This window comes from Gymnoscopelus microlampas (assembly GCF_963454915.1).
Source record: "Gymnoscopelus microlampas genome assembly, chromosome: 12".
Classification (NCBI taxonomy): Eukaryota; Metazoa; Chordata; class Actinopteri; order Myctophiformes; family Myctophidae; genus Gymnoscopelus; species Gymnoscopelus microlampas.
The window spans coordinates 52,051,790-52,064,278 of record NC_139949.1 but is presented as its reverse complement, the minus strand read 5'-3'; the positions used below and the strand labels follow the sequence as shown (position 1 = coordinate 52,064,278).

At 39.7% G+C, this 12,489-nt stretch overlaps 1 protein-coding gene across 1 annotated transcript in view; it reads left to right on the top strand.

Annotated features, from left to right (window-relative positions):
- Positions 1-12,489, top strand: part of LOC311056760 (glutamate receptor 1-like) — a gene marked incomplete at both ends in the record, with an annotated part of 168,303 nt that overhangs the window by 141,593 nt on the left and 14,221 nt on the right. The window contains one exon of the mRNA XM_084073566.1: positions 9,709-9,823. Within this exon, the coding sequence (XP_083929692.1) occupies positions 9,709-9,823 (115 nt within the window). The remainder of the gene's footprint in view (positions 1-9,708; positions 9,824-12,489) is intronic.

Below are 12,489 nucleotides of genomic sequence, written 5' to 3'. Positions count from 1 at the left end.
AAGCAATCTAAAACTCCCCAGCACACATAGTGAGCTGGTAGATGAGCTATTTTTTCGCTTTTTGGGATTTTTTTTTCTTTTCTTTTTTAATTGAAAGATGTTGAAAGGGAATAGGAAATGCATGTATTTAATTCAGTCTGATCAGAAGCAAGGATTCACCATGGCCGCCGGACATGAAAAAATAATTACTTTCAGGGGCTGCCCGTTAAAGGGATAGTTCACCCCCAAAATGATTTTTTTTTTCTCTATGGAGACTTGAATTCATGTATGTTTTTTTTATCCATGAATTCAAGTCTCCATGGGGTGGTCTAATCAACTAATCGAGTCATGTTTTGAGTGAACTATCGCTTGAATCTGACGGCCCATTATTTAGACGTCCCAATAGTCCGAAAAAATGTTTCAGTTGGGGTTAGGTTTAGGGTTAGTTATAATGTGCGTTGTCAGACCATGGTACCCATGGGAACAAAAGGACCTGACCAGGGTTATAATAGTTGACGTTTAGTCTTCATCAGTATCAGTGGTGTAAAGTAACCAAGTACATTTACTCAAGTATTGTACTTAAGTACAATTTTGAGGTAATTTTACTTTACTGGAGTATTTCCAATTGTCTATACTTTTACTTCTACTCAACTACATCTCAGAGGCAAATATTGTACTTTTACTCCACTACAATTATTTTGAATTTCTGCAAAATGAGTAGGCTACTTTCTACTTCAGATAATTTCAGTACATTTTGATACCAATACTTTTGTACTTTTACTCAAGTAAATTTAGAATTCCAGACATTAACTTAAAGGACGACTTCACCGCTTTTCAACCTATCTTCATATAATTGGTGCTCACTAATAATCATGATAAAATGGTATCATTTATTTCTACTTTCTATAGTCTGTCTCAGAGGAGGGCTGTGGACAGTTCAGAGTCCCGTCTACCAGTGACATCATCAATGGGGAATCCAAGCTAATAGAAACTGCAGGCTTTCTATTCCTGGAAAGTTGCAATGCAATTAAAGAAGCCATTGTTCTCGTGTTAATAAAAATCTAAATAAAAAATGTGAAATCTTGTTGGAAAAAAAAATCATGGCTAACGATGATGTCACTGGTAGACGGTTTCTGGACTGTCCACAGTCCTCCTATGAGACACAGGCCGAGTAGAAAAAAATGGTACCATTTTATCATGAGTATTAGTGAGGACCAATTATATGAAGATATGTTGAAAAGCGGTGAAGTCGTCCTTTAAGTAAAACATTTGAGTACTTTTTCCACCACTGGTAAAAACATAATAGTCAAAAAAATAATAAAAAAATCCAAACAATATATAATGACCTTAGCCTCGAACTAATGGAATGGACCCACATTTCCTCCCTCATTTCCCCTAGTAGATCAGCCCTGCTTGAAGCCAGTGAAGCAATGCTATTCCTAAATGACTGTTCTAAGTGGGCTTTATCTGGCCCAGACCATTTGGCCGCTCTCCACAAAACTAAATGAATAAATAAAGGCTGCATATGTTCTGCCCTGCTGTTACACTGAAAAAAAAAACTTGAAACTTTTTAACAAAATCCTTCTTGTCAGAGTTCTCCCATCCACACTTAAAGCTTCAATCCGGAACATGTATTTCCTCCCCCGGAATTTGAACCCGGCTCCCCCTGCACGAGGGACCAAATCATTTCAACCAACCTACCGCTCACTGTACAAATGGAACTAAGTGGACCCTTAATAGTCAGGGGATATTAGCAGAATATTTTCCAATCTTGGAATAAATTCCTTACCAAAAAAACATTTTTTTGACAGCTCCTTAAAGTTGGGGTACCCACCATAACCTTGGTTAAAAAAAAAGAAAAAACGACCATAGCCATCCTTTTCCAGGTATACTTTTTGTGTAAAAAGCCCATTGAGATTGGCCTGTTTTTAGCCCAAGGAGTGGTTTTGGTGCAAAACAAATGCTTGCAATGGATTCAGAATCATAAAAACACCCTAGTTTGACCCGTCACATGCTACTTAAAACAGAATTAAATTTAGATTTTTTTTAATTGTATTTTTAAACAAGGTTATGGTGGGTACCCCAACTTTAAGGAGCTGTCAAAAATTCTCCTAGGGATACTGCATTTCAGTCTTTGTGAGATGTGTTACTAGACACCTTTACAAACACATTGGTGAATTTTATTTTTTGGTAAGGAATTTATTCCAAGATTTTTTTAATATCCCATGACTATAAGGATCCATGTGGTTCCATGTGTACGCTCTCAGAGTTATGGGCTCTGTTTTGAAATTGAAACAATTTGAGAACCACTGTGTTACACTAAATGGAACAGAGCCTTCATTAGAACCACTGTGCTACACTATAAATGGAACAGAGCCTGCATTAGCATCATTGGTAACACCTGTGATGGAAGTAAGGAAGAGGCCCAATTTCTTTCCAATACGGCTGCTGTGCATAGAGCCTATCCCCACTTGGCCACAGGGGAGATATTGCACTTATGAGCATCAGGCGCTACTAGCCCTACTTTTGTTAGGGGGCAGGAGCTGTTGAATAAGATGATCTGTAAACGTATTGTCTCTACAGATATAGTTGAATTAAAGGTAGGGTAAGTGATTTTTCTTTGCTCTGCATTATGTGCATTATGTGCCATAAACGGTCCGGACCGTTTTTGGCACATTTTTTTTAAATATATATTTTTCCCCCGTGGGGCGCTCTAACGAAACTTTGGGATCATCCAAGGAGTCTCTAAGAAGAAGAGGCCGGATGTGGATCCAAGTCAAAAATCCGCTCCAATGTTAACTCCTCCAAGTAGTGTCAGCAAATGTAAGGATGTGGTGTAAATGTAGTGGGGTGTTGAATGTTGCAAACTCAAACAAAGACTAAACTGAACACAATGTTGCTGCCATCAGGGAACGAGAGAGAGAGACTGAGTGTGGCCACACCCAGCCTTTTATGGTGGGAACACTGGCCAGGTGTTCCCAATGCACTTCTTTTGCGATTGGCACCCCAATTCCCCAACCCTACAGGCCCTGTGAAAGACACAAAGACAAGAGTACACCAGACACAACACAGGCCCTGGTAGGCCAGGCTACGTGGGGCTGTAATCTCTCAAGAACAGATTCAGAGCTACGCTACTGAATCTGTCCAGAGCCCCGTTCAGAATGTGTGCGTGTTAGCTTACAAGTGGGCGTGCCTTCAGATCAGGAAGCAGGCCGTGCTTTACCCAATCAAATGTAGTGGGCGGGATTTACTGTCTGTGCGCTCCCTTCCCACTGAAAACAAACACAACTCATTTAACAATAGCGTCCTCGGAGCAGACAAAACCACAGAAAGATGTTCACATTTTAACTTGCTCTTTCATCATAGAAACAAGTGGGCTTATAACCAAAACCATCCATGTTCTCTGGGAGAAGTGGTGTTAGTGTTCCGTGTAGAAATATTGTTAGTGGGAATGAAAACATAAGCGCACCACCGGAAGTGGAGCACTGAGGGCAGACCAAAACCAAGGTTTCCTTGCGCACGGGTGCTCCATTCAGCTCGTCCCAGAGCCAAGTGAAAGAGTAAACAAGAATAAATTTGACTTGACAGTCATATTATTAGCAGCTGCATGCATACTTTTACTCAAGTAAAACATTTGAGTACTTTTTCCACCACTGCATGTCATCACAGCTAAGAAGAACTTCTCCTCAGAGTTAAATCAACACTGAAGGGAGACACGATGTCTATTGTGATGAGCGTGTAGAACGTAACGCTCACTAGAACGGCTGTTGTAAATCACAGATGATTAGTAGATTCTCCGCTGGCCGAGTTTTAATGACTTAATGACTTTATGACTCTCTCAGCCTCTCACTATGATTGCCTTCAGGAGGGGAGGTGCTGCAAGGGGAGGCGGGTGCTGCGAAGGACGGGCCGACCATTGGCTTAACCGGGGAAGCGTCCCCCATTGGCTTAAAGTAGTGAAGGACAGCCAGGACAGCCAATGAACAAATGCATGTCGCGTATGACCACGTCTGAGCCTGTTTCTAGAGCAGCTTTACAGCTGCTAAAAACAGCAGAGGGCCATGTTTTTCCTTTTTATTTGGCGATGGACTCCCAGATTGCAGGGGCTGTGACAAAGAGGACATTTGACAGGGTACAAAGCCATGACAAGTGACTTGACACGTCATTGTTCTAACATTTGTGTTAAGCCGTCGATTTACGCTCAGTCGTGCGTCGGTGCATCATCTCGCAGTGAAAATAGCCGATCTACAAGCTCGCCCTGCGAGCTTGTAGATCGGCTGTTTCTCGCCGTGAGGCGAGCCGGCGCGACGACGAAGCACAAATCAGCCGTTTCTCTACATTATGATCGTATATAGAAACACTTCAGCCATTATGCCTGTTTGTCTATGTCTGGCTCTCTGTTTGTTTGTTTGTTTGTTTGCAGTGGTGGAAAGTAACTAAGCACATTTACTTAAGTACTGTACTTAAGTAAAATGTTGAGGTATTTGTACTTTACTTGAGTATTTCCAATTTCCAATACTTTTACTTCTACTCCACTACATCTCAGAGGCAAATATTGTACTTTTACTCCACTACAACTATTTGAAAACTTTAGTTACTTGTTACTTTGCAGATATAACTTATTACATTATAAAACATACATTAACCACTTTAGCCCTATTTCATACCAAGGCTATTTGAAAATAGCCGATCTACAAGCTCACAACGCGTCACGATGCGACACGTTGTGAGCTAGTAGATCTGCTATTTTGAAACATTTTGGTATTCTTCCTTTTGTATTTAAGTACATTTTGATACCAATACTTTTGTACTTTTACTGAAGTACATTTTGAATTCCGGACTTTTTCTTGTAACAGAGTACTTCTACATTGCAGTATTGATACTTTTACTTAAAACATTGGAGTACTTTTTCCACCTCTGTTTGTTTGTCTGTCTGTGTAGCCGTCAGTTTCTCAACCTGTCTTGTCTTGTGTTTCTCTGTCTGTCTGTCTGTCTGTCTGTCTGTCTGTCTGTCTGTCTGTCCGTCTCTCTTTTGTGTCTGTCCTTGTCCTTACGCCTCTATCTGTGTTTGTCTCCTCCCAACCCTGTCTCCCTGTATCTACGATGTCCCGCCTGTCCACCTGTCGACCTGTCTGCTTGCCTGGTGTCTCTGTTTCTGCACCTGTCCGCCCGCCCGTCTGTCTGTCTGTCTGTCTGTCTGTCTGTCTGTCTGTCTGTCTGTCTGTCTGTCTGGGTGTCTTGTCTAAAAACACCAGAAAACTGAGGCTGCCGCCAACATCAAGTAATGTTCTTATACCTCCATTTACAAAGTAGTCTGACCTGAATCTGTCATCTCTGTCTCTCGCTCTCGTTTTCTCACGTTTTACCTCGTTTTCCCTCTCTCTCTCTCTCTCTCTCTCTCTCTCTCTCTCTCTCTCTCTCTCTCTCTCTCTCTCTCTCTCTCTCTCTCTCTCTCTCTCTATCTATCTCACCCTCGCTCTCCCTCGTGTCCTTGTCTTTCTATGAAGTTGTTTGTTTTCTGCCATTGTCTGGATATAAGTGTTGACAATGTCTTCATGTAACCTTCGACACTGCTTCGTCACATTCCCTCAAAACACTTTTTTTTAAGTTGCTCTGCACAACCAACATATCTTTTATTTTTACATATCACTGCTGCCATGCAAAACAACTTCCAACTTAAGTATTTCTGATTGTTTCTTGTGGGGTTTCAATGGCGTTTTGAGGGCCCTGAATCTCTTAAACACTACAGTAGTGAAAATAATCTTTCTTTTGCAATTATTTGCCCAAATAGACTTGACATCCATGTTTGTCTGTCTTATGTAACATGTTTCAGTTAGGTTACTTCCTTGTGTACTCCATTCCATCACAGTCAGCCCAGAGCCAGACAGAACTACAACTCCCTACATTCATCACAGTCAGCCTATAACTACAACATTATGCAGAATGTCCCATTTCAAGTTTCCATAATGCATAAAAATCTTTCAAAAATAGCAGATCTACAAACTCACAATGTGTCGCATCGCAGCGCATTGTGAGCTTGTAGATCGGCTATTTTCAAATGGTTGAAATATATACAGGGCTAATAATAATCAAAATCTACAAAGCAACAAGTAACTAAAGTTTTCAAATAATTGTAGTGGAGTAAAAGTACAATATTTGGATCTGAGATGTAGTGGAGTAGAAGTAAAAGTATTGGAAATTGGAAATAACTCAAGTAAAGTACAAATACCTCAAAATGTTACTTAAGTACAGTACTTAAGTAGATATACTTAGTTACTTTCCAACACTGCCGGTTAGCACCGGCAAACACTGGACGCCTAAATCGCTGAATGAAGTGCTGAAGGGCACAGCACCGAGAAGCCATCCAGGCAGCACGTCTTCACCAGAGAAATGTACTGTAGGGCAGAAAGGCTCTGAAAACCTAAAAGAAGACCTGGCCTCTTAAATCCTTAAGTAAAACATTATTATAATAATAATATCTCAGATTTATATGGCGCTTTCCTAAGAACCCACAAAGTCGCTTTAACTCATTAATACCTGAGGCGATTCTTAAAGAAAATCTCTTTTTCCAAGATTTTTCAAAAATAGCAGATATACAAGCTCATAGCGCGGCACCGAGTGCGGCGCTATGAGCTTGTAGATCTGCTATTTTTGAATAGCCAAAGCAATCTAAAGTGACACAGATGCGTTCCAGGTCTTAATGGGTTAAAGAAAAGAAAAGGAACCAACTGTACTAAGAAAAAAGACAAAAATAATACGACTAAAAGTGCTAGATTAAAATGATAAAAGGCAGGGGGTTGGGGTGGGGGGGGGGGGGGGGGGGGGGGTCTTAACTCGACCTCAACTGGGAAAAGCTCTCCTGGGTTTTGAGTGTGGCTTTGAAGGAAGGGAGGGAATGTAGAAGTACTCCATTACAAGTAAAAAGACCCGTGTTCAAAATGTTAACCTTAGTAAAAGTACAAAAGCTTGTGGCTCCTGCAGTTGTTAAGCGGTTGTTGAAGTGTGGGGACTCTGCCGCTATAAAAGACATCTGGGCTCATGTAATAGCGGGGCCGTTTGTAATGATATGGGACTTATTAAGGGCTGTTCACGCCAAGCACTATAACTGTAACGATTTTAAGTTTTAGAAATCGTTCTAACAAGTGGATGGCAGAGTTCACACCACAACTATAACACAAAAATTATATAGTTAATGTTATAGTTATAGTTATGGCTTTTGGCTTTTCGAACAATCAAAAATAAAGCCACTCTGAGGGTGGTATTGCAGTCTATATTGTTGCTGAATACTCACGTCTCTTTTTCTTCATAAATAATCATGGAGATTGAAGGTAAGTCAGTAAAATTGTATTTACTTCTCAGTGTTAGTCAGTCATAAAACAATAAAAGTGCCTGCAGAAAAAACACATTTCCCCATCTTTTCCCCAGATATTTTCTCTATGAATACAGATGTGCCTTGAGCTTAGTGCATGGTTATTATAAAACAAATAATGGAAACTACAATTGCAAAAAAGAAGGGAAAAAAAGAATACATACATATATACATATCTTAGGTAACTGAAATAAAAATAAAAACAAACTCAAAACATTGCTAACCTTGGTGTAGTGCAGTGGTGGGAAAAGATGTGACACGTTGTGAGCTTGTAGATCGGCTGTTTTCAAATAACCTAGGGCTAAAGTGTTTAATGTATGTTTTAAAATGTAATAATTTATATCTGCAAAATAACTAGTAACTAAAGTTTTCAAATAATTGTAGTGGAGTAAAAGTACAATATTTGTCTCTGAGATGTAGTAAAAATATAGACAATTGGAAATATTCCAGTACAGTTAAAGTACCGCAAAATTGCACTCAAGTACAGTACTTGAGTAAATGTACTTAGTTACTTTACAACACTGGTGTAGTGCTATCTGAACCTGGGCTGAGCTGTTCTGTATAGTCCACACCTTCAACTTCTACTGCTGACACTAAAACATCCATTTACACCACCCTATGTTATCATACCGTTCTGCTTTTACAGCTATACATCAATGACCGTTAATGTATTTATTTATTTATTGTAAAATTGCAAGGTTTGTGACACCTGTGCTCTCATCATTAAGACGTGAACTGAAGAGTTTCATTCCAAAATGTATATATACATATACATATACATATACATATACATATATACATATACATATACATATACATATACATATACATATACATATACATATAATTAAATGGAAGAAAACAAAAATAGGTTGATATCAACAACTCATTCAGTGTCAGACTTATTTCTGTCTGTGTTTGCCCAGTGTCAGATACTTTTCGATTTTCTTACCTTTTCAAGTATAGTCACAGAATATTTATCTCCAGTATGATCGATCACCTGATGGTTGCTAATCACTGAGGGTTTCACTGCTTGTCATACGCCGTTGAAAATAGCATGTCTCGCCAAAAATACATACACAAAAAAACACGGGAGCCGAGATACTGAATGTTTCCCCAATACTTTAACCAGGAAGTGAATGGAGCAGTAAATCTTCGGATCACATTATCTCCTGGTTCTGTGTAAAAAAAAATACAAAATATTATTATAATTATTTAAAAAAGAAAAAAAAAAAAAACACGTCATTGGCACTGAGTGAGTTAAAATAAAAGGCAGCTACAGTACATTTCAAAGGACAGTGAATCGTTGATCTTAATCCCAATTTCCCATATTAAAAAAGGGAATAATCCAAAGTCCAGTATTTTGGAAAGTCACTTTTCAGTCACTGCTGCCATGACATCCATCGTTGCTATCTCACCATTAGCTGCACCTATCTGCTTATTATCATAATCACTGACATCATGTGTCCATACATCATTACTGTTATAGAGCAAGGACACTTTGGTAGAGGTTTGGGCTGTGTAGTTACCTTGCCATGATGAAAGTCCAAATCAAAACAATAGTTGCTCCGTTCATTAGAAATGGATCATTCAAAACAACATGCCCCTCATCCACTTGCATTGTACGGTGAACCAGCTCTCAAAGTCACTCTTTTAACCCCCTAAATCCTAGGGTTCTCAACATGTGGGTTGGGACCCCCAGGGGGGTCCCGGTCCCCACATTATTTTGGTGGGTGTCCCCAGATGACAGTGAAGTGACAATTTAAGGACTTCTGAGACCTTTTTAATACGTCTTAATGTTTTAATAAAGAAAGAAAGAAAGACAGAAAAGAAAAAAGTGTATTACTGCATCAAAAGTAATCAACAAACTATACTATAAAAACTGGTCAAACATTGGCCAAATTGTCAAATAAGGAAGAGGCAAACATTTTGAAAATAGCCGATCTAAAAGCTTGTGAGCTTGTAGATCGGCTATTTTCACAATATTTATCTGTGGAACAGAGTCAAACTGAATATAACGCCTCAACTCCTACAATTCCAAATGCTTGTCAGGGTGGGGGGTCCCCAGTTCAAATATAATTATTTGTAGGGCGACCACTGCCCCTAAACACAACAACCCAAACCTTGGGTAAATGAATGATCAAAAGTCATCTTCTCATTAAGCCTCATTTTGTCCTCATGATGTTTTATTTTATTTACCCGTCATCTTTAAGACATTTCATTTTCATCCTACATTGTTGCTGTTAGCAGTGAAAACATGAATATGCTTACTATCATTAGCACATATATACAGTATTTTTAAGATGTACATTAACGCCCAATTCTATTCCCTCATTTGTTACTATCGTTCCTCCATGTAGAAACCCGGTAAACTTGGCAGTGTTAAAACTGAACGAGCAGGGCCTGTTGGACAAATTGAAAAACAGATGGTGGTATGACAAGGGAGAGTGCGGCACCGGGGGAGGGGACTCCAAGGTCAGAAAACGTGGTAAACAACGCCGGCCAAAAAAAAATGGCAGAAACCCGGGCGGGTAACCGGCAATGATCAACGGTTAACTTCAGAAAACCATAAACACAGATCGCAGATCGTACCAATGCAAAACAGGGACGTTCGCTGGTAATGCTCTGATGTGTTAGCGATGCTGCTATCGATGATGGGAACGCTAATTAACCAATTGACACCACTTGAAGGAATACCTCGCCCCTCAAAATGACTTTTTTTTTATTAATAATGACTGGATGATGAATTGAAGCCACTTTGGGGGTCCAGCAAACCGATAAGTTTATAAGAATCCCAAACAACTCTCTCACAGTATAATCCATGTGTCTAAACCCATTTTGTGCGGGAACCCCTATTTGTAACTATACCTTTCAAGACAAGAACCCCTTTTTGGGTTCCTGTTGCTATGTACAGTATAGCAACATACATTGTTGGTATTTTTTTATACTTATTTGAGTTTTTCAGAAAACTTCAGGATTTAGAAGGCGTTTTTAGAATGGGCCTCAGGTCTAAATTGGTTACATCAAGCCCATGTGCTCATTACTTCCATAACTCCACACGGTCTTTAGCATTTAAAACACTTCCGGCCTACAGCCCAGTGTTGATTTTGAGCACATTATGATTCAGTTCTAGTCCTAATCTTTTGAATCAAATTCCATTTAATTCATCATATTTATATTTTAGTCGTCTGAAATGTTTTACTCTTAGTCTACTTTTCGTTGACTAAATATCATAAGATTATAGTCGACTAAATCTACAGTTGATTTTGTCGACTAAAATGTATGTTGGCGGTGCCTTAATGGCATCGTAATGGCTGATTTTACATTTGGTTGCATGCTGAAAATAGACGATCTGCAAGCTCACAACGCGTCGCAGCACGACGCGTTGTGAGCTTGTAGATCTGCTATTTTTAGGAGTACACTTTGAAAGAAAAGGTGCTGTTTTGCTTCTTTTAATTAATGAAGACATAGATACAAGACACTTGGATTGTACAGATTCTTTAATACAGTTTTGTTGTTGTTAATCCTGGACCCCTTTGTGTCCTTCAATTCATCAAGTATTTTCTTTTGGGATTCTTCATTCACTGTGAAGGAATGCAACACTAGCACAAATTGTCCTTGAATTCAAGGCTTCAGGGTGAGTAATTGATAGAAAAAGAGAGAAAATATCATTTTGGTGGTGTTATGTTTTTTTATTGAAAAATGATGGTCTAGGTCACTGGTTCTCAACTTGGGGTCAAGGGACCCATGGGATGGGCTCCTTAAGGGACTTCCAGGGGGTCCCCAGCTAAACGGTTATAGGAACCAATTGGACCCTTATGTAACTTTGAGAGTGTACAAATGACAACAACAAACTATTGAAGTTGGGCTGAATGAATGATGGAAACAATGTGGAACGTCTGACCAACATCTGACCAATCACAGTAAGCCAACTAGTTTGGGTATAGTTACGCACCTCTGAGGCACAGAGAAAAAAGTTCTGTTCCCGCCCACCCCGAACCTCTGACTGACGTCATAGTGTAGTCTGGATCCAGCCAAACCCAACAAACGCTGGCTCTGTTCGCCTGTAGTATGTGTTGGGCTTAAAGTTATAGTTCACCCCCAAAATGACATTTTTTCTATCAATTATTCACCCCATGGAGACTTGAATTCATGGATATTTTTTTTAGTTTTTTGTCGCATTCCTAAGCCAGCGGACCGGTAGGCAGCGGTTCCGGTAGGAGACACAAAGGAGACTCTTTGTGTCTCCTACCGGAACCGCTGCCGGTCATCAAATTATTGTCTTAGGAATGAGACAAAAACTAAAACATATCCATGAATTCAAGTCTCCATGGGGTGACTAAAAGATAGGAAAAACAAGTTATTTTGGGGGTAAACTATCCGTTTAAGGGTCCATTTGGTTACATTTGTGCACTCTCAGAGTTAAACTGAAATTAAGACGGTTGAGACCCAGTGGTCTGGGCTTCATAATGATTCTGTGAGGCACTGACTCCCGTCTTCAGTGCTCTGCCCTGTCTACGGGTTTGTCGTTTTCCTTTTTTTTTTATCCCATCAGCTGATTTGACCACACTAGCGAAACCAGCAGCTCCCTCGCACCTCATCTCCAAAGATATTGGATCAATTTCCATCTCGTGAAAAATATACTTCAACCGAATCAATTTCCTCCTTTGCCTCCCCAAAAAAATGTATAAGTAACACATAAAACGCCTCAGGGAAAAAACATGCTGGCGTCTTTCCAAAGCTCTTGCCGGTTACCCAAAGTGATATAGTAATACACATCTCGCACGTAGGGAGTCAGGCCGAATCAAGCTAGATGGAGTATTAAAGCATATCACTTAACACTGTTTACAAACATGTTACGATGTTTATGTGTGATTGTGTGTCTTTTTCTGTTTCGTTTTTTTTATTTTTATATACAAGTTTCCTTTCCTATGTCTTCTTGTCCTTCTCTCTTCCATTTGGAGTTTGATGTTTATCTGTAGTTTGAACATCATTATTACTACAACTAGTTGCTTTTTGTTTCTTTAGGGGGGCCGGTGTTCACAGAAAGGGTTTCATGAGCGCTTTGGAGATCATGTCCAAAGCGCTCGCATGGAGCGTTTATTGATGTCCGCAATGTTAGAGCTAACCGATCAGCCGTT